Source organism: Lutra lutra, chromosome 15 (assembly GCF_902655055.1).
Source record: "Lutra lutra chromosome 15, mLutLut1.2, whole genome shotgun sequence".
Lineage (NCBI taxonomy): Eukaryota > Metazoa > Chordata > Mammalia > Carnivora > Mustelidae > Lutra > Lutra lutra.
Window position 1 is genome coordinate 2,103,179 of NC_062292.1, and position 22,152 is coordinate 2,125,330.

At 49.5% G+C, this 22,152-nt stretch overlaps 2 protein-coding genes across 6 annotated transcripts in view; one reads left to right on the forward strand and one right to left on the reverse strand.

Moving 5' to 3' along the window:
• SCYL3 (SCY1 like pseudokinase 3) overlaps positions 1-9,303 on the reverse strand; it is a 43,596-nt gene extending 34,293 nt beyond the window's left edge. For 3 of the 5 annotated variants that reach the window (XM_047704347.1, XM_047704348.1, XM_047704344.1), the window contains exons 1-2: positions 9,089-9,229; positions 4,204-4,411 (exon numbers count right to left, since the gene is read on the reverse strand). In XM_047704347.1, the coding sequence (XP_047560303.1) occupies positions 4,204-4,368 (165 nt within the window). In that variant the 5' untranslated portion in view covers positions 4,369-4,411; positions 9,089-9,229. Of the gene's footprint in view, positions 1-4,203; positions 4,412-8,878; positions 8,989-9,088 lie in introns of those variants that run through there. The other 2 variants (XM_047704345.1, XM_047704346.1) reach the window with 2 other exon arrangements.
• LOC125086249 (translation initiation factor IF-2-like) lies at positions 5,147-22,124 on the forward strand. The gene is made up of 6 exons (XM_047705450.1): positions 5,147-5,364; positions 6,301-6,475; positions 8,110-8,214; positions 8,260-8,435; positions 8,482-9,324; positions 19,718-22,124. The coding sequence occupies exons 1-6, from the start codon at positions 5,147-5,149 to the stop codon at positions 19,785-19,787; spliced, it is 1,587 nt and encodes a 528-aa protein (XP_047561406.1). The 3' UTR covers positions 19,788-22,124.
• The last annotated feature ends 28 nt before the right edge of the window (positions 22,125-22,152 follow it).

Below are 22,152 nucleotides of genomic sequence, written 5' to 3' on the forward strand. Positions count from 1 at the left end.
GCCTGCTTCTCCGTCTGCCCCCCACCCTGCTCTCGTGCTCTGTCTCTCTCTCATATTCTCTCTCAAATAAATAAAATCTTTAAAAAAAAAAAAGTCTCTGTCCTAGAGTTACGAATCCCTGTTACCCCCATGCACTGCTCTACTGCTGGCCTTTGGAAGAGGATTCTGAATAAGGACCTTGATTGTTAAAAAAGAGCAGCGCTGGGAAACCTGTCCACATTCGTCCACATTCATCCACATCCACGCGCACAAGGAGATGTTAAGTGTGAAAGTCAAGTCCTGACTATAAACCCTTTCTACTTTTCGGAAAGGGTTGTGAGCCACAGCAGGGTAACTCGAGCCCTAGGGGCTGAGCTTTTCACTACCGTATCCTGCCCTGGTCTGCTTTTTCACTCTGAGAACCACACAACACAGCGGCTACTCAGCTCCGATTCACTTGTAAGTTTCTAGCCAGGAAGCGAGCCGTAGTTTCACTGCCTTGAAGAAAAACGACAGAATAACCAAGATGCCTGAACTAAAGAGCAAGAATTTTCAGGGAGAAATATTCTTCCTTCTCTCCTTAAGACGCAAACCTGAGACAGCAACAAAGTACGTGGTTTCTAAATGCCAGCACCTAGAGGTTCGACGAGAAACGAGGAATACAGAGCAGGACGGGAATGGCAGACAGGATCCCAGGTTGCAGAGCTCGCATCTGAGGTGCCAAAGAAATATCCAGGTTGAGATTTCCACAGGCAAGTGAGAATGTGGATCTGGAGCTCAGAGAGGTTCCAGCGGACACCTGACTGGGGGCAGAGAGCCACAAGTCGGCCACCACCGCCACCACAAGGGAGAGGAGGAGAACGTGAAGTCTGAAAATGGGCGTGGCTAGAAGGGGCCGGCGCCGCCTGGAGGTGGCCCAACACAGCCCAGGGACGGGGCAGGGGAACTTTTGAAGCTCTTCTGACTGGCTAATGCTTAGCAACCTTAAGAGAGAACCAGATTTTGATTATATGGGGAAAGAAATATTGTTTTAAGAAGCTGACAGCGTAGGGAAGTTGATTTACTGGAATAAGGGTTGTAAATAGCACAGAAAAGGCCTAACAGGGAAAGGAACAAAAAGAGCACGTGGACAGAAGAGCCGCAGAGCATTCCAGAAGTGATCAGCGCGAGCAGTCATCTCTTCTCATCACCACACGATGTGCGTTCTCAAAAATGCCGACCAGCCCTTCGGCAGGACCGCCTGAATCCATCACGAAGGAGGCCTGGGCACGGCAGCCACATACGGTACTCCCGGAGCCAACGTGGCTGCCTTGGTGGCATGAAGACAGTCAGGAATCCTTCTGCGAGTCCGTCCTTCCCGTGAGGCCCTAACGAAGCGCTCAGAGGACAGCAAACACAGTAACCAAATTCCAATTTAGGACTTATCATTCCTTACTCTTCATTAGAAATGAGTCATAACCGCCATGGAGAAAATGCTGTAACAGCTAAGAAAGTCAAGATAAAACGAGAAGACCTCTAATACTGTTTTGTGGCCAAAGGTTACGCCTGCATTTCGTCTTATTCCAGAGGTCACATCGCACGGAGCCTGTTTTTATTTACAACAGTAGAGGAAGAGCACACTCACGACCGAACAATGTTTGCAAGGAAAACGCTGTATACCCTCTTGAAGTGGTCACTGAAACTACCAGAGGGAGGACTGGGAGCCTGAACTCTGGAGGAAGTGAGGTGAGTTGACTGTATTAATGTTTCAGGTATCCAGGAAAATCAAGGTCCTAAAACCTGATGAAACGTGATACATTTTTTCAAGTACCGCATCTAAATCAAAACTCCGTATCATTCTGTTGCCATTTTGCATCCCCAGATTCATGTGTCAGGTGTTCAAGGCCTCAAGATAGCCTGCAGAACAAGAGACGAAAACTTCTGGAAAAGAGTCAGCTGTGGTTTAGAAGATTATGTACGAAGGGGGAAAATGTTCCCTCTCAAGTTCTGAAGTTCCTTCAGCCCAGAAGTCCTCAAACACTGACAGTGGATCTTTTCCTCCTTCAAAAACTTTATGATCTGGGGGCCCCTGGGTAGCTCAGTCGGTTAAGCATCTGACTCTTGATCACAGCTCAGGTCTTGATCTCAGGGTGGTGAGATCAAGCCCTGGGCTGGACTCCATGCTGGGCGTGGAGCCTACTTAAACAAAACAGAATTTCTGATCTGGGTTATTCAACTTTCTTGGTACATACATCATAAAGAGTAATATAATGTTAAAAAATCCTATATTTCTATTAAAAAAAACTAAGAATGATAATAAATCTCTAGTATTTCACTAGTAATAATCATCCTAATCACCATAATTTTTTTTTTAAGATTTTATTTATTTGAGAGAGAGAGAGCAAGAGAGGGAGGAGGGTCAGAGGGAGAAGCAGACACCCTGCTGAGCAGGGAGCTTGATGTGGGACTCGATCCTAGGACTCCAGGATCATGACCTGAGCTAAAGACAGTCGCTTAAACAACTGAGCCACCTAGGCGCCCTCACCCTAATTTTTTTTACTTAAAAATGTGCAATCTTATTAAATGAAAGCAGGAAGCATGTTAGATATGAATTGCACATAAGAATCCGACAGTGAAGCAAAGCATTTAACTTTTGCAAAAATCACAATAAAAAGTATTAACAGTACCTGGATGGGATAGAAAGACAAAAAAATTGTCTTACCAAAAAGTGAAATTACTTAGCAATGAAACAGCCAGCTATGCTTTTGACCACAATTAATAGAAAATGCATCCCAAGGGGAATGTGATACTTAGGCACCATCTTTTTTTTTTTTTTTAAAGATTTTATTTATTTGACAGACAGAGATCACAAGTAGGCAGAGAGGCAGGCAGAGAGAGGAGGAAGCAGGCTCCCTGCTGAGCAGAGAGCCCGACGTGGGGCTCAATCCCAGAACTCTGGGATCATGACCTGAGCCAAAGGCAGAGGCTTTAACCCACTGAGCCACCCAGGCACCATCTTTTAACTTTTTAAGAGTTAACTTCCTGCCTCATCAAAGACATAACATCAAATAATGAACTGATGTGACAAATAACAAATAACATGCCGAAATTGTATCACTAATAGATATACTAAAACCCTTTATAATCACTAACAAAGGTAACAGCCATTTCAAAAGCCATCTCTATGGCGGAGATACCCATGTCTCCTACCTATCGCTAGCACGAGGGACTCACGGGACTACAGATCACAACTCGAACAGAACAAAGCTCTAAGTCCATCTGAAGCAATGTGCCTGCATTAACACTGAACAGCCACAACTCTGCTTCCCCTGCCGAACCTTCCGGAAGATAATCTGAATGACTCCATATCCAAGGAAATACCAACTAAAATGTTTGTTTGCTCTAGTTCAAAACAACAGCTAAGATTGTTCTACCGAGGTACTATCACGTTTTCTGGTGAGAGGTCGGGGTCTCCTGCAGGTGCCCCTCCAGGAGCAACAGCCGCAAGGTGGGAGCAGGGAGGCCCTCCTCCTGAAGAGGAGACTGAAGCCTCTAGAAGTGAAGGATCTGAGTGACGCCCCTCCCAAGAACTAGAGTCCAGGCCCAACGTTTTTTCTGGGGTGTCCAGCTCAACAATCTTTCTCGGACCTCACAATGCCTCGGGAAAAGAAAAAAAAAACAGCAGTCACACTTTCTAAAATATTCTATTTCTAGGTCTGTTATCAATACACTCATGGTGCGCACGGCCTACCATACAGGGAAGTCGAATCACTATGTTGTACACCTGAAACTAATGTGACATTGTGTGTCAACCACGTTCAAATTTAAAAACTAAAATACAAACATTAGAAGTTAAAAATTCAAATAAATAAGTAAAAATAAATAAATTTTACAAATTAAAAAATATACTTACCAAAATGTCAATACTTAAGAGATTTCTGCTAAGGTAGATTATAATACTTCCTTTACCTTCTACTGGCCATGTAAAATTACCTTCCGAACTTCCTCGCTAGAAAAATATAATGATAAAAGCTATCACACCGAGTGTCATGGAGCTTTCTGGCTATACCTGGCATCTGACTGTGTCACGCAAATTGGGAGAGTCGCCCACGAAGGACGGACTGCGGAATAAGAACACTGTTCCTTATCATCTGCCTCCTTGGACCTTCGGTAATTTCGGCTTCACATCTTTAAACAGAAAACGAGACGGGAGAAAGCACTAAGAAGCCTCACTTATCACGGTACCTTGGCGGCTTTGTTAACTTTGTCTTCGTTCTCCCTCTTATACACGAAGACGGAAGCGCGTCTGCCATCCTGCAGGACAGCAGGGTAAACGGCGAGTCCAGAGGGCAAGGTGAAGGGCGGCTCCTCCAGCTTGTAGCTCTTCAGAGCGCTGCTCTCCGAGCCCATCCCTTCCGCAGCGGCGGCGCCTCCTCCTCAAGGCCAAGCGGGGCTGAAACAGGAAACACCACCGGTGTGAGTCTGTCTGCCACGCTCCTGGAGGCCCCAGCGACCCTGACCGGCCCCTCCACCTGCTTGTTCCTCCCATCCTCACCCACGAGGCCGCGTGACAGTAAACGTGGCAAAAGCTCAGCCAGTTAGCAGCCACGCCTGCAAGCAACATCCACGGCGCCAGAGAAAATGCACTTAAGCATCGCAGGCAGTTCCTCCGGGCCCCAATACCCCTCCCTCCCACGGAGACCCTGCCCGGCTCGGGGCCCATCAAAACCAGGACCAGATCATCCGTGCTCCCTAACCTGCGCACATACCGGCCTCACAGAAAAGGGCAGCAAAAATCTGATGTTTCATCAGTGAGAAAACTTCTGTATAATAACGTGGAAGACAACAGCTTAAAATTATGAAAAGAACATTATAACCTAGAGTATTTTTTTTAAGATTTTACCTATATATTTTTTTAATAGAAATTAAGTAGATCAATTTATTTTTTTTGTATATTTCACAAGTATAATTTTGGAAGGGAAGATTTTACCTATATTTTTGACAGAGAGAGACACAGTGAGAGAGGGAACACAAGCAGGGGGAGTGGGAGAGGGAGAAGCAGGCTTCCCACCAAGCAGGGAACGGAATGGGGGGCTCGATCCCAGGACACTGCGATCACGACCTGAACTGAAGGCAGACACCTAATGACGGAGCCACCCAGGCGCCCCAACCTGGAGTATTTCTAACAATGAAGAAAAACATGTTAACAAGTGGAGAGCTCATACAGGCCAAGCAAAGCAGCGCGAACACCAGCAGAACAAGGGGAAAGGAAAGAGACAACTCACGGAACACAAAGGGCAATGACCACAACAGAGAGCGCTCCTGCACCTCTCCTCATGCTCCAGCCAAGTCCAAAGGGGAAAGTGCAAAACTCTCATCCCAAATGCTAAAAAATGCACACAATACGTGAAATTCCAGAAAATGCAAACTGCCCTATAGTGACAGAAAATAGATCAGCGGCTGCCCGGGGTGGAGACCCAGATAGAGGGGTTGGGGGAGAGGAGAAGATCGTGGAGGGAGGTAAGGAAACTTTGAGGGGAATCGACAAAGTTATTATCTTGATTATGGTGAAGGCTGATTACAAATACCAAAACTTGGAAAATTGTATGCTTTAAAGTATGTTCGGTTGATTACGTGTCAATTTGACCTCAATAACATTGTTTCCAAAAGAAATATACATCATATATCTACGTCTCCACCTCTGCGTGCATCTACATACACGCATACAGATACATTCACAGAAAGACTTGAAAAAACATGCTCAAAAAACCCCAAACAAACAAAACCAAACAAAAAAAAACATGCTCAAGTCCTAACAGAGGTTTGGGGGAGGGGTCAGGTCATGGGTAATTCCCAGACAGACAGACACGTGCCTGCATCTCCCCCATCTTTCTCTGCAGCGGGGATACAAATTCCCACAGTTCGAGCAGGCCTGCTGCCGCCTACCTGGAGGCTTGGCTCTGAGGGGAGCAGCCACCCTCAAGTTCCACCCAGATCAGGCCATCTACCACTAAGGATCCAAGAGCCTGAAGATTTGTGTGGAAATTTCCATACTTTCCAACATTGGTTCAAATGTTTTTAAGCCCGTAGAGGCCAAACTACATGTTTGAAAAATGCACGTCAGTATGCAGTTCTGGCTTTACCACAGTGTAAAGAATTAAACATAACGAGGGCTCTTAACGAGCTCTGGCAATGGAGCAAGAGGTTGCTGGTTCTAAATAACAGGGCCAAACGTGCAACAAAGATATTTAAAAATTTCAGTTAAAAAAATCCCATCCTTTAAATAAATATATACCAGCAATCACACACGGACCCACTACTGAGATTTTTTTTCCACTTTAGTGAAGTTCCACACCACAGCGTGTTACCGAAGCTTGAGATGCTGCTCAAGACACACGCCTACCAGACAGCGCCAAGGCCCACAGACCCCCCCGACGTAGTGCAGCGGGAACACACTCGACGACGGCTACGGCGATATGAAATTGGAATGACTCAAAGTCCAAGAATATTTCTGCGGGTAAGAACTAAGTCGTCTTTGTAACAAATCCACTGAGCTGCTATCTCCTCTACAATTTATCTTAAGAACAGTAAGAGGGGAAAAACGGTATTAAAAATGCCAAGTGTCTCAAGTATATGTCCCAGTCTCCGTGAGGACTACAAAGAAAATTAGTTGTTAAAGGAGGCTCACGGGGAAAAGCAACTACTGTTAAGTCCCCCGTTCTGGAGCTGGTGGGTGCCCACCCCACTTGGGACAATCCCCCGCTGAACCATGAGGGTCACGTGCAGCACTTGGGTCTTGCTCCTCTTCTCTAGAGCGTGGTTAAATGGGTCAGGCCCTTCCCTGGGTCAAAGGCCAGTCAGTTCACACGTTAGCCATCCCTAGCTAAAGGGATGAAGAGCTAAACTGGCCAGATCCTTGCCTGCCTCAGGAATCTGAATGATGAGGGATAGTTCCATTAGCTGAAGGCAAAAGGATGCCATGAGGTAGAGTCAGGGCTATGGCGAGGCAAAACCATGAAGAAGCAGAAACTTGGTAAGCACAGAGGAAGGCAGCTGGCAGCAGAAGGAAAAGCAAAGGCTGGGAGCAGCTCAGCCAGGTCTGTAAGGCACACTGCTACCCTCCATCTTGAGGCCCTGGGAAACCCAGCTGTAAATCCATTTCCTCCCTGCCTCGTTGACACTCCTACTACCAGGGGCGGCCAGAGGTCCACCTGAGGTAGCCTGAATGCGTCCATGTTCTTTGAAACCAGCTGCCATTTCGTCAGCAGAAAACGGTAACTCCTGTGTCTGAAAAACCAGTCGGACTGGAGGAATTAGTCAGAGAAGTGTGAATCTGAGGTTAGTCTAACTTCCTTCTCTGTTTGCCACAAACAGAGTTGTCCAAAATCAACACATAAGGAACTGTAAGAAAATGAAAATCCTCTTGGCAGAATATCACGTGTTTGTTTAGTTTTAATATCAGTCCCCAAAGGAGGTAAGATGGTCACCGGGATTGAGGAGCGCTGCTCTGGCTGAATCAATGGAAGTCAGCAGAGGTACCGCAATGAGCATTTAGTCATTTTTTAAAAAAGTTTTTTTGTGTGGGGGGGGGGGGCAGAGAGAGAGCACACACAAGCAGGGGGAGTGGCAGAGGGAGAGGGAGAAGCAGGCAGGGAGCCCAATATGAGCTCAATATGGGCTGGAGGCAGGTCTCATCCCAGGGTCCTGGGATCATGACCTGAGCTGAAGGCAGACGCTTAACCCACTTAGCCACCCAGGCGCCCAACTTAGTCATTTCTAAATAGCAAAATACATCCCTGTGGGAACACTGGGCTTTTCAACATCTAGAGTTACGAAATCTTTATGAGGTTCAAACTGGTAGTTTTCTTAGCAGTGTGTATTTTGGGCTTAAGACACTAAGAAATACAACTTCGGGGGAAAAAAAGAAAGAAAAGAAACGACTCCCTTTTCGAGAAAAAGCACGATTAACCCTGCCAGAAGTCATGCCAGGAGGGCAATGCTCTCAGAGGAGTAGGGGTACAGCCTCCGTCCAGGGCAAACTTTATTAGGAGGCAAGAAAAAGATACGCTGTCGACTGCTCTGAGGTAAAAAAGTCCCAAAAAGATAGGAAAGGGCAGCCTCAAATCCTGCCCCAGCGAGGTTATTCCGCAGGATTTAGCACCCGCCTTCGGTAACGCGACGCCGGGCAGCAGCCTCCGACTGAACGGCATCGAGGTCTTGCTTCACCTGCCCCTCGCCCGCTTCCCTGGGCAGCACGTCGCGTTTCTGGGCCACCTGTGGAGGACGCGAGCGCTTGTCTAGGTCACCCGGCAACTCACACGCCCCGCCAGGAAACCCGTGTCGTCTGCGGGACTCTCGCTCCTTCTTCCAACTCTAACCGAGACGACCCGGTTCTATGCTCCCGGCTCCGGAGACAGCGGCCGGCACCGAGCTGCAGGGAGCGGACACGGCGGTCCGGTGACGCCGCTGCCCCCGCCCTGCGGTCGGCTGCAGGCGCGTCCCCCGTGCCGAGCGCAGCCCGCCGCACGGAACCGAGCCCTCCGGGGCCGGAAGAGCGCAGCGCGGCTGCAGCGGGTCTCAGACGACCGCGGACACGCACGCGGGTCCCAGGAACTACGCGAGCCGGCGACCCCGGGATTCGGGGCCCGCGTCGGTGCGCACCCGGCTGCCCAACACGCTCCTCCGGGACGCGCTTCCCCCTCACCCTAAGGAAAAGCACGACGCACGCACGGAGCCAGCTGGGCCTCCGGGGCCCTCCGCGGCCGGCGCTTCCCCCCAAGCCCGCGGGTGGTCCCCGCTCCCAGCCCCGCTGCCAGCGCCCCGCACTCTCGCCCGACCCGCAGCGCGGACGGCGGCCCGGGGCCAGCGGGGTCCCTCCGCTTCCGCCGGGGGCGGCCGGGGCGGCGCCCCCCTCTCACACCTGCCCGCCAGGCCCGGCTCCGCCGCCCGCGAAGCCCCGATCCGCAGGGCGCCCCGCACAGGCAGGGGGAGGCCACAGCTCAACCGGCAGCCGCGCCGCGCCGAGCGCCGACCCGCGAGTGGGGCGCGCGCCCCCCGCCTCCGCTCGCGGCCGCTCCCCCGCGGCCCGAGCCCCCACTGCCACGGAACGCGGCGCGGGACTCCCCGTTACCTGCGGGAGGGCGGCCGAGGGTCTTGGCTCGGGGACCCTCTTCGCCCCCTGCTGACACCAAGCGCCCTCGCCTACCCTATGCGGCCGGGGCCACCACACGCGCAGTCTTCGCGGGGGGACGCTCCCTCCGCCACCATAGAGACGGGTCCGGAAGCCGGACAGAACGCCAGCCTTCAGGCCTCCGACGCCGCCACTGAGGAGAACGAACCCGAAACCGAGCTAGAGCGGCCGCAAAGGTGACTCTCAGGCCGGTGCCATCTTGAGTGTGGGCGCGCGCGCGGGGGTGGGTGGGGTGGTTTCCTGTCGCGTCTTCAGTCCCCGCTCCCAGCGGCCTGGTCAGCCTGTGAAGCCGTTTCCTCTCCTGGCGTTTAAGTTGAACTCGCAAGCTGGTCTTGACTTTAGTTTTTAGGCCTCAAGCCGCGAGATTTAACTTGACATCCGCCCGAACCTAAAATGGCCGCCGTCGCCTCCAACAGGGAGTAAGGGGGCGGGCGCAGAAGGGAGGACGGAAAGCCACCGCGGCCTGTCGAAGAGGGACGTCTCTCCAGTCCGCAGCCGCGGCTGATGGCGCCGCGTGGGCCTCAGCTGCCCGGGGTGGGGCGGTTCCGGTTCGAGCGACGGGGCGGGTCCCTCGACGCTGCGCGCGATCCAGCGAGGAGCACGGCGGGACGGATCGTGCTGTTCGTGGTTTGTTCTCACAGGACGTTGAGAGAGTGAAGCGAACGTGCTGACGGTGTGGAGACGACTGCCCTCGGGGTCAGCGGAGCCCCCGCTCGCAGCGCTGCTGCGTGGACGCCCCACAGCGGGCCGCGGAGCCGAGGGCTCCCGGCGTCCCAGGCCTTCAGGCCGTCCCCGGCGGCCGGAAAGGGGTTCGGTGGGAGGCCCGGGTCCCGCGCGTGGGTGAGCGACGGCGGCGGGGGTCGCCCCTGTCCCGAAGCGCCGGGAGCCGGTGCCTGTTGGGGGCGGGCGGGCAGCCCTCGGCGGGGCGAGCTCGGCTCCGGGTGGGGCTGCGCGACCGAGGCGGGTTCGAGCCGCGACCGGGGCCTCGGTCTTTAGCGGCCGCAGAGAGCGCAGGAGGAGGAAGTGAGGCGAGGGCGACCCCGGCGCGCGGTGACGCGGCGGCTGCGCGTTCAGACGCTCGGTGTGGGGCGCTGCGGGACGCTTTCGCGCCGACTCCCCGCCTGGTACTTTGTTCGCGGCGTGGACCGACCGCGCGTCACTGCCCCGCCGTCTCTCGAGCGCGGCCACCACATGACGGAGGGGACAGTCCGGGCGCGGCCACCACCGCCCTGCGCGGGAGAGTCGGGTTCGGCGCTCAGTTCGTCGGCGTCGGGCCTCCGCAAGCGCCGCACCCCGGGACGCAGCCCGCAGCGGCGCCGCCGAGGCCCGAGGCCAGCTCGGCTTTCCGCGTCTTCGGAAGGACTCGACGACTCGCGTGTCTCGGGTTCTTCTGAGCCCGTGTCTGCTGTTCGCCGTGGCGCTGAGGCGGCCGTCAGCCCGTGAACCCCGTCTCTGACCCTCGTGATCGCGGACGGAACGTGCGGCAGCGGCGGAAATCCAGCCCTTCAGTGAGGCCTTGGGGGGGCGGGGACCGCGCGCGGGAGACTGGTATTCTCGTCGTGAGGAACGTCGCCGGCTCGCTGAGCTCTGAGCGCTCTGCAGTGTGGCACGCCAGCAGATGTCACACGTGTCACACGTGTCACCAACTTATGCTTATTCCGCGGTTATTGAACGTGCGCCTTTTCCGCCTCAGGTTAGGCTGACCACCGAGAAGAGGAGGAGGAGGAAGACACAGCCACTGCCAGTAACTGGGCTCAAAGGGCCCGATTACGACTGTTTCTTTTTAAGCGAAGATGCTAGGAATGTTCTCTCAGATTTACAAAGTGCCCCGCCCCACCGGCAGCCCCTGCACGTTTCAAGCCACTGTTGTCTGAAGCTGGACACGAGCCAAATGACTCTGCGTGTCCCTGAGTCTTCTAAGGCGTTCCCGACACTTGCTCGGTTTCCTGACTCAACACAGCGCTCACTTTGTCGTGTCCCGACTGTGCCGGCCTCAGCTCTGCGGACTGGAAACATCCACAGACAAAGCGGGATGGATGCCCTGTTCTCACAGGCCTCAAATTTTAGGGGTTGACGGGTAAGGGGAGAAACAGACACTAAGAATATAAATGAACAAAAGTCAGCTTGTACAATTTAAGTTCTAGTAAAAAATAAAACAGGATGTTAAAGAGGAGCAATTCCACTCTGCCCTTCAGGATTCTTCCGGCTGTACTAACAAATTGACGTGAGGAAATCAAGTCAAACAGAAGTTTAATAACATGTATACATCCTGTACACATGGGAAAGACCCAGGAAAACCAAATAACTCCCCAGATGACCAAAACCATCACCTTAAATACTATCTCCACAGAAGGGGTGGAGGCGGGGGGCATTTTTGGAAGTTTACCAAAAGTCCAGTAAACAAGGATAAGGTTTAAGTCCATTCCTTCTCCGTTGATAACAGTTTCTAGAGATTTAGGGTCATCCCCTTTTTATGAATGGACATTTCCCTTCTACATGTAAATCTCTCTTACGAGAGGGTAACTTCTGCTCAGTTTTCAGAACTTCTCCTGGGTTTGCAGTTTCTTAAAAATAATCAGTGTAGAATAGTCAAATATCCAAGAGCATATCTTGGAATTTAATTCATTTAAGCCAGACAGCAACAGCATGTCACACATGAGGAAACCGATGTACAGAGAGGTTATGATAGAGTAGGTACTTAGCTAGATGTGATCAGGAGATGGGACATTCCAACCATTTAAAAAAATTATTTATGTATTTGAGAGAGAGCAGGAACACAAGCAGGGGAAGGGAGAGGGTGAAGCAGACTCCCTGCTGAGTAGGGAACCTAATACAGAGCTTGATCCCAGGACCTTAGGATCATGACCTGAGCTGAAGGCAGACATTTAATGGACTGAGTCACCCGGGTGCCCCAGGACTTCCCAACCATTAAAAAGACAAAAATGCAAGAAACTGCTGACCACCACCAAGGCACAAAGAACTGGAAAAGACCCCTGGAGGATATGCATGCATTCGTCCCTATAACCTGCAGCCCTACAATAACCTATACCTTAATTATAATACATTTACATTGCAGTTTTCCCCCCTCTGAGGGAAGATGGCAGCCATGACAGTACTGACAAGGGCCATATAGGGCCTAAACTCCCCTTCTCAAGGGCTAGGAGGAGTCCCTCAGATGACTGGAAATACCCTTGATTGGAGACCGTCCTACCTATGACCCATAAGGCATGCAAGGATAAAAAGAAAAGACACTAAGACTCTCAGTATGATGGCTGTCTTGAGAATGTACTTTCACTTTTATAATAAACTCTTGCTTACTTGAGAGTTTGGCTCTGAATTCTTTCTTGGCCGAACTCAACAACCAAGGTCTGCATGGAAGCCAGGGAGGAACCTGCCACTAACAGTTATATCAACCAAGACACACAGCTGGTAATGTCATAAAGTAGTTTGTGTACAGATTTCATATTCTTAACTACGGTAGCATACTGCTAATGTTTTAGTGAGCAACAAGGTAGGGAGAAGACAGGAGAGGAAAGGGAGTTACTTTAGATGGAGCTCCGAAGACAGCATCACTGAAAAGGTGATCAACCTGTGACTCATATTTGCCTGAGAGACTACATTTTACCTTTTGAAAAAATTATATTTGAATGGCTTCTTTCTCCTCTACTGTAGGTTCCACAAGGAAAAGAATCTCTTCTTTGTTCATTGATTGATCCTAGGTGCCTAGAAAAGTGCCTAGCTCAGGAGCTCAACAAGTATTGATAAATGAATTGTTAGAAAACCACAGGCCCAAAATGGTGTAACTTGGGCTGTGCCAAACCAGGCCTTTGCCTAATCTAGCCGCAGTTTCAACCCTCCCCAGTAACGTAGCCTTAAGGAGTTAGTCAGAAATTCTCTGATGGGTGCCAATGGGTCTGCCACATGGACCCTCCATCCCTCACAGGAAGATGAGATCATCTGCATGATTAGTGTCCCCTCCTAGTGAGGGGCTCGGTTAAGCATCTGCCCTGGGATGTAGCCCTGCATGGGGCTCCATGTTCAGTGGAGAGCCTGCCTCTTCCTCTCCCTCTGCCTGCCTCTCTACCTACCTGTGCTCTCTCTGTATCTCTCTGTCAAATCAACAAAATCTTTAAAAAAACAAAACAAAACAAAAACCCCTCCCCCAGTCATTCTCCCTAAAGGAAAGTGATCTTGACTGGAAGAATCCTTCCTTTTTAGCAATAACTTCTTGCCTCACCCCTTCCTATAAAAACCTTCCACTTTGTACAACTGCTCAGAGCTCCTCTCTACTTGCTAGATGGGATGCTCCATTCTTGAATTGTTTAACAAAGCCAGTTAGGTCTCCAAATTTACTTGGTTGAATTTTGTTTTTTTCACAGAATGAATAGAAATGTCAAAAGATATGCGCTAATCTGTTAACAGTCCCTGTGGGGGGTAGTGACCGGGGATTCCTCCTTTTGCATTGTGTATCTGCATATAGTTTTATGTGTTACCATGAGCATATGTTACTTCTGTAATTTTGAAGTTAATAAAGGAATAAGGAGCTGAAATGTACACTTAGATTGGAAGCTCTTGCAGTCTTATGTCTATAAACCAGCGCTCACGATTATTCATTAGGTGGTAATGTTGGGGCGGGGCTTGCAGTAGCATCTGTGAAGGACTTGATAGGAATGACTAGAGGGTCAGTGTGGGCATTTCCTGATAAGGTGTAGATGGCAGTTCCGTCAATGTCACACACTTCATCCGAGAAATAACGACAAGTGATTCTCTGCTATTTTCTCAGTTATCTTTCAAAGCTGAACGTCTAGTTCAGGATAAGTTAAATATTATTTGCCCCATTTCCTTAAAAATAAAAGTCCCTGTGCCTTGCCACTCCCACGAGTCTTTCTGCATGACCATGGGCCACCTCGTCTCCTGGGTTACTCCCCCTGCTCCCTGCACACACTCACCCAAGTCTGTGCTGTAAATCGAGGACGCGGCAGCTACCTGGGGCAACTGAGTGTCCCTGGGACAAAGGGATGGCGTAAGTAACTGTCCCATGGTCAGCAGACATTTTCAAAACAAGCGTACAAACAGATCCCAGAAATTTCAGAGCTCCTCCTTCAAGCTTTCGCCTTTCCTTTTGACACCAAAAGTCTTAAAAATTATTTTCCCTTTTTCTTGCAACATCTGTTTTCTTCACTCTTGATCCTTTTACATACTTCTCTTTCTCACTGTCTGGGGAAAATAGACTCCAGGGACATTCTCAGCAGCAAAGGCCACACTGGTGTGTACAACCAAGTGGACAGGAAAGAGGCCTGTGTCACAAAGGCACAGGACAGCACCCCTGCTGCTTCCTGCTCCTTTGGTAAGAGGCGAGAGTGCACGAGGAGGGGCTTACTGGTCTTTCTTGCCTTCTCTACGAAACAGGAAAGCAAGAAAGACCTAAGGGAATCAGGCAGAGAGGTGCTGAAAGCAGAGTCGCCCTACATGAAGTAGGTAAGCAGGGCATTTTGATAACGGGAAATCAGAGCAAGGAAGGGCACTTAGCGTATTACATGAAGATGTGATCTCGTTAAGAGAGTTTGGGGAGAACGACTGAAACAGGAGATGTCCTCAGCTGAACTCTCACAACAGACAGGGCTGGGGAATAAGCCTGGTCAGGTTTCAGTTCGCTGGCGCTCTTCTGCTCCCCAGTGGCCGGAGTGATGAATGGATAAGCAAGAAGTGGCGTATCCGTGCGACGGAACATTATTCAGACATGTGAGAGGCAATGACATATGCCGTGGCCTGGAGGAACCGTAGGACATGACGTGAAAGAAGCCGGACACAAAAGGCCACATATTGTATGAGTCCATGTCTATGAAATGTCTGGGACCGGTAAATCCACAGACACAGCAGAACGGTTGCCAGGGCCTGAGGGTAGAGGGCACGTGGGAATTGCCAACTGGTATGGAGTTTCTTTTTCGGGGGATGAAAACGTTCTGGAATTAGATAGTCGTGGTGGTTGCACAACCTTGTGAATATACTAAAAATAACCGCTGAATTGTACATTTTGGAATAGTGACTTTCACAGCATGCGAATTATTTCTCAATAAAACCCATGTAATGTGTGTGAGCAGGCACACGTGTGTACGTGAAGAAGCACGGGTATCCTTTTCGTGAGGCCACTGTACAACAGCTATACCAGAGCGGGGGGACTCCGCATGACCAGCAGGTGCCTTGTGCCAGACTGTCTTACTGAAACTGAAGTAACAGGAGTCCCATGTTGAGTCGCAGAGAGAAACCACATCAGGCAGAGCTGTTGCACAAAGTTAATTTATTTGCAACAAACAGGTCAAGAGAATGGCTTCCCAAGCCGGGACTCTGGAGCGGGGGTGGATGGGCTCCTTTCATTTAGGGTTAGGAGGACTATCTAGGTGGGGAAACCTTGTCATGGGATGTAGAGGCGGGTGTGAAGTCGCACATGTGCTTTAAGGAGCTGGCCTGTCACACATCGGAGTCGTGTGAGTGAGGCTTGTGCTCCTCCTCGGATGGAGATTTTTGAGATTATATTGAGGTAAAGGTAGTTGTTGGTCGCTCTAGAAGTCACCCCATGGCCCTCTGCACAGTGGAAGTCGGAGGTTATACTCAAACTGGTCTGGTAGTCTGGACCCGCTGGAGGCCTTGTCAGGGCAGTCACTGTCACTGGAGGGGCAGCTTCAGTTTCCATTTGCCTGAATTAAGAGGTCAGCTGGAAAGAAGTGCTTAAGGAACAACGTGAAACACGGTGGGTGAGTACAAGCCGGTGGGCAGTAAAGGTCAGGTCTTGGAGTCTAGCTGGTGACATTATTAAAAATCAAGTGTCAGAAAAATGGAAAATCAATTGGGAAGAGTCATAAAGACAGGGGGCTCAGTGGGTTGAGCCTCTGCCTTCGGCTTGGGTCATGATCTCAGGGTCCTGGGATCGAGCCCCATGTCGGGCTCTCTGCTCGGCGGGGAGCCTGCTTCCCCCTCTCTCTCTGCCTGCCTCTCTGCCTACTTGTGATCTCTGTCAAATAAATAAATAAAATCTTTTAAAAAAAAAAAGAAATACTCAGGAACAAAACAGGTAGCTAGACTCAAGTAATTTCAATGAGAAATGACTGATAAGCTTGGCTTCCCTTTCCAAAGTATCCCATTAGATTTCTGGACTTTGAAGATACCTTGAGCTCCCCAAACTTCCGTGGGTCTCCTTTTCAAAATCACGGAATTAAAGCAGATTCCTTCATACCCAGCAGTGGAAATAAATGTGCTCTGAAAGTTAAGCTAATTGAAAAGCAACACTTCCGGGGCGCCTGGGTGGCTCAGGGGGTTAAAGCCTCTGCCTTCGGCTCGGGTCATGGTCCCGGGGTCCTGGGATCGAGCCCCGCATCGGGCTCTCTGCTCAGCAGGAAGCCTGCTTCCTCCTCTCTCTCTGCCTGCCTCTCTGCCTACTTGTGATCTCTGTCAAATAAATAAATAAAATCTTAAAAAAAAATTTAAAAAAGAAAAAAAAAAGAAAAGCAACACTTCCTTACCCTGCCCTCCTGGGGTCTAGGCCTTGATGGGCAGCTCCATGTTCCACCTGGCGCAAACAGTAATGGTCGTGCTCTGCGGGCTTAACTTCACGGTGATGCACTAGGCCCGGGCTCATCACACAGCAGACTTGAGACGCTGGCAAAATTGCCACAGCGTGAGGCAAGGGGGAAAAAAGCTGACTCATCAGGGAGATTTATTCTGGTTTTGAGTAGCAGTTACCATCCTCCAGATTGCAGACCACTTACTTCAGTGCCCTGAACTACCAACCCAGCAAGAATGAAGGCTTGGAAGGGAAAAAGAGTAGAGCGGTGATGTTCACATTAAACATTTCTTTTCACGGTTAATTAACTGCAGGGTTTCTATATTGAGTGGTCATGAGGTTCAAATAAAAGTACTTTTTTGTGTGTGTGTGACACTGCAAAGTCCTGTAATTTGGACGTCTGGTAATCAAAATATTTCTAAATGCCTTGAGAGATCATGATTTGTAGTAACTTGAGATGAATTTAAATTTCTCAGACTTCAGAGTGGCACATTGTTCTCCATTAGTCTTCACTGAGGTGGGAACTCAGGAACTCATCATCTCTGTGTCGGTGGACGGTATTTGTGGTGGGGACAGATGTGAGGAGAATGGAAGGAGGCTTGAGGAGGGCAGAGTACTTGTGATCTGAAGATTTGTATAGGCCTTTGGATAGATCCCTCTTGGATAGAATTTGTATTGTTTATCAGCTGCTGCGTCACAGACCATCACAAACTTAGTAGCTTAAAACAACATGACCTGTTTTTTTGCTCACGAATCTGCAGGGGTTGGGCAGGGTGGGGCAGGGCACTCATCTTGGCTTCTGAGGCCTCAGCTGCGGTGGCTCCAGAGCAGGGGCTGGAATCTTGGGGAGGTTCATTCACCTTGGCGGTTGACTGCTTGGTTGTCTGCTGGGTCCTCCGCTCTGGCCACCTACTGCAGACCCTTCACATGGCCTCTCCCTGTTGCTTGGCCTTCTCACATCATGGCAGCCGGCTCTAAGAATGAGCGTCCCAAGAGAACAAGGCAGCATTGAAAGGACTTTCTTTGTCTTAGCTTTAAGTCTTTCTGACTTCTGCTTAACTCTACTGGTTGAAAGAGTTTTTTAAACAAGTCCACTCAGGTTCAAGAGGAAGGGTATGGATTCCGTGTTTAACTGGAGAATTATCAGTATAACTTTGTAAGATGTGCATGTGAGCCGGAATGCATGGGGCGGGCATCTTTTGAAAATACCACCTGCCACATCAGCCCAGAACTCGGAAACTTAAAACAGCAGCACATTATCACTTTTCACAGGAAGTCAGCTTTCTGTGATTGACCGGGCGGTCCCTCTACTGGTCTTTCTTGAGCTCACCGGCAAGAGTGCATTTGGGTGAGCTGTCCGCGGAGGGAGGAGGTGTGCCCCAGTGAGACAGCTCAGATGCCTGGGCTTCTCTTCCAAGTTCTCCACAGCCTGTCAGTATCAGGGAGCAAACCACAGGGCAAAGGCAGCAGCTGCAAGTCTCCTGTAGGCCCTAGACTCAGACATCATTTCTGCTATGTTCTGGTGGTCAAAGCTGGGTGTTATGTGAGCCCAAATTTAAGACGTGATTAAACAGAGTCTGTCTGATGGTGGGAAGAGCTCAAGAGTATCATGACCACCTTTCTCAGTCTTTACATATTGCCTTTGGGCCACAATTATTTATTTTTTTTTAAGATTTTATTTATTTGACAGACAGAGATCACAAGTAGACAGAGAGGCAAGCAGAGAGAGAGAGAGGAGGAAGCAGGCTCCCTGCCGAGCAGAGAGCCCAATTCGGGACTCGATCCCAGAACCCTGAGATCATGACCTGAGTGGAAGGCAGAGGCTTAACCCACTGAGCCACCCAGGCACCCCGGGCCACAATTATTAACATTCTGTTCACACACAAAATATGCTCCCTCCTAGCCCAAAAGTCTCATAACATTATGTCATTAGGCTGTGGCTGGAAGTGCAAGATACCATCACAAAATCATACCAGCAGAGGATGAGGCTTCCTGGGTGTGGTTTTCAGGTTCTACTTGAGTTTGGTTCCTCTTGATTCAGAGAGACTTGTGAACTGCAAGAGGTTATCTGCCACCTCCCCTGTCCACTTCTACCCAACAACCAGTGGTTGGGACAGGGACAGGATAATCACCAAGGATACTCTCATTCCCAATGGGGAGCAGTGGGAGATATGCAGAAGTTATCGGTTCACCACAAATCTAACTCCTGCTGGGCACCCATGCAACCGGGAGAGTCCCCTTCCCTTCGGGGCCAGGGAAGGCTCTTTAGCTGGGGTCATGTAACGTCAGAAGCCTGAGGACAGTCCGTTTCTTGGAAGGAGGTCTGTTTCCTTTTACCCTTCTTTTCAGGATTCTCATGGAATTTTAAATTCCTATTTCTCAAGAAATTTTCTAGATTACATCAAAATAGAAGTCACACCCATTTTTAAAAATGGTTACTGTATTGTAGGGAAAAATCCATTGTAGCCCAGAGATGTTTTCTTCTCTTTTGGCTATTGCTCCTGTATCTTTCAACTTTTTTGAATTTTTATTTATTTGTTTTTTGGAGAGATAGGTGGAGGGAAGGAGGAGAGCATCTTAAGCAGGCTCCATGCCCAACTCGGAGCCCAGGGCTCAACGCGGGGCTCCATCTCACAAGCCTGAGATCATGACCTGAGCCAAAATCAAGAGTCGGATGTTTAGCTGACTGAGCCACCCAGGCTCACCATTCCCGTAACTTTTTAAAAAGATTTTTATTGGAAAACCTACCAGCCAAATGTTGGTGCTCTGATTTTTACCTTCTGTATTATTCTTTTTTTTTCTTTTAAATAGACTTTATTTTATTTTATTATTTTTTTGCGCAGTTCTTATAAACATATATTTTTATCCCCGGGGGTATAGGTCCTTCTGTATTATTCTTATTTAATCTACATTCTTGTCCTCTGCCTTCTTAGAGAGCTTTTTGACTTTTTCTTCCAGATTACTGATTTTTTTTTTCTCAATGTTCTTTCTTTCGTGCCTCTCTATTTCAGGCCAGTCTTTATTCCAGACAAGCAGGGAGGTGCTGCCGGACTCCAAAGAGAACAGAACACGGAAGCCTAACGCATTATTGCTTTCGTGGACTTTCAACCTGGCGAGAACGTGTATGTGCGATTTTTGAAATCTGAGGAGGTATCAGTATTTTCCACATTCCCATTAAACTAGCAACGAAGACACAAAAGACCTAACACTCACCTCACTGAAAACCTCAGTGTACCCCCAATGCTTGAATGTGGGAAGACTTGCCGAGGCAGTTGGGGGGATTTAGGAAAAATCCTCCAGGTGACACTTGGAAACGTGGGAAAAAAGTGAAGATCAGTTTATATATCTCGAATCCTGTTTCATGACCGGAGACAAGACAGCTGGTAAAAACTCATCTTGTTACAAGAAACAAAGACTCTAGAAGCGGGCGTGCGGCTGGGTTGAAGAAAAACCGTTCTTGTCTGTGGGACCTTCTGACAATCCGGCTTGGGTTTGCAGCGCGCCCCCGCGGGCCTGGAGTGAACCCCCCGCGCGGGGCCCGGTGGGAGCCCGACGCCAGCTGCGGTCACAGCGCGACTGTGGTCGTGGCAGGTCATCTTGTGCCACGTTCGTCACGCGTCATTCCCGGAGCTTCGGTCAAGTTGCGGTAAGCTGGAGAGTGCAGTTCTGTGCAGAGCAGCGTGGGAGGCGCTTCGCCTGCATTTGGCAGGGGACAGGCGAGGGGACAGTGTCTCCTACCCAGGTCCTGCTGGACACAGCAGCTGCTCGCTGTCGGGGGCGGCGCTACGGTAATGAAGGTGACCGAGGGCCGCAGGGTGGGGACAAATTAAGGAAACAGAACCGAGGAAGCCGTTCTGGCCCTGTGTGAGAGGGCAGCTCGGGGAGCTCTGAGAGAGAGCAGAAGGCTCCTGAGGAGAGCTCATTTCCAGCCTGAGCCGTGGCAGTTCAGCTAGTAAAGCGCACGTGACTTCCATTTGCAGGCAACACCTAGCGAGGCCGGACACTCGCTAGTCTGCAAACGGTGCTTCTAAAAGTGCCGGAGGCCAAACTCTTTGGTTCTCTGAAGTAAGAATTTCAGATACTCTCCCTTATTCCTGTAGTGAAACTTTCCTTCATAAATAAAGATAAATCAGCTCATGCCTGAATGGGAAGTTCACAATTTCAAAATTTGTGAAGCCCTAAAATAATGAAAACAATCACACAGGGAGGGGAGCACGTGCACCTCAGTGAGCGCAGCCCTAGGACGGCCTGAGTGCCCCGCACGCCCTTCCCCAGTCAGCTCCCCACAGCGTGAGGGAAGTTATGCTCCGGAATGTTTGCTTTCTCCTTCTCTTAACGTCACCTCTTCCATGTGTCTAGACTTTGTATGTGGCATAAATAACACGGCAGGATATCTGTTTTGAGTTTACTGGATTGGAAACTGGAGACGCGTCACGTACTGACCAAACGCACGAGCTTGGGCACGTCTCTTCGTGTCCCCTGGCCACAGCTTCTTCAACGGAAGGAGTGGGACAGGGCTCGGCATCAAAGGCTCTTTCCAGCTTTCACGCTCTGTGGTTAAACGGAAACTGGGACAAATAAATGGGTGCTTTCAGGAAGATCGATTAGGTTGTGAGGTCGAAGACACAAATCGTACCTTAGAGTCACTCCCCGGGAGCACACATGCTTCCTGATACACAGCGGGTGATTAAGACAATCTGTTCACAATATTTAAAATTTTTATGTGTTTGGTCTCTCAAATCCATAGATACACTGAGTTATTTTAAAGGCTCTTTCCAGCTCTATTATTCTATGCTTAAAATATAAATCAAGCCAAATAAATACTGTAGTAGACCACTGAGGTTTTAAAATTCCAGGACAGAAGTCTTATTTTTGATCTGTGTATTCCCTTCAAAGCCTAACATAACTCCTTCCATAGCAGGTACTCAAGGAACTATCTCTGTGTTACGGTTATTTGTTTTGCTGTGTTTGTCAAGTATATTTCCAACACTGTAACATTAATGAGTTGCTTTCAAAATTCATTATTAACTATAATGTCTATTTCTTACCACCCAAATCTTACAAAAACAAGAAAACAAATGGGAAACAGGTGAGAAAAATATTCTGTTCCTTAGTTTTCCTGTGAGACGGCTTTTCCATACTTTAGATGACACGAATAGTAAAATTTAAAAACCCAATACGAATCTAGTTTCACATGCACTACCAGACGTCTCAGGCTTTCTACCTTAAAATCAGAAAGACAAGAATTCAAGTTGCTGAAGAGACTCTATGCATATGTAACATAATCTACGGCACACGTTCCATTACTCATTGAAAACTAGTTAACTTTGGGAAGCAGCCCTGGAAAGGCAGACGGCATGGGAAAAAAAGGATGATATTCTTTTCATAAACTTGAAAGCCACACACATCATCTGGAGTACTCGAGTTTACAGGGAAAGCACAGGGA

Coding starts and splice junctions, on each gene's coding strand:
- LOC125086249 (XM_047705450.1), top strand. CDS start 5,147: ATGAAGAAAAACATGTTAACAAGTGGAGAGCTCATACAGGCCAAGCAA. Junction 5,365..6,300: donor CTAAAAAATGCACACAATAC/GTGAAATTCCAG, acceptor TTTCCACTTTAG/TGAAGTTCCACACCACAGCG. Junction 8,436..8,481: donor GTGACGCCGCTGCCCCCGCC/CTGCGGTCGGCT, acceptor GCGCAGCCCGCC/GCACGGAACCGAGCCCTCCG.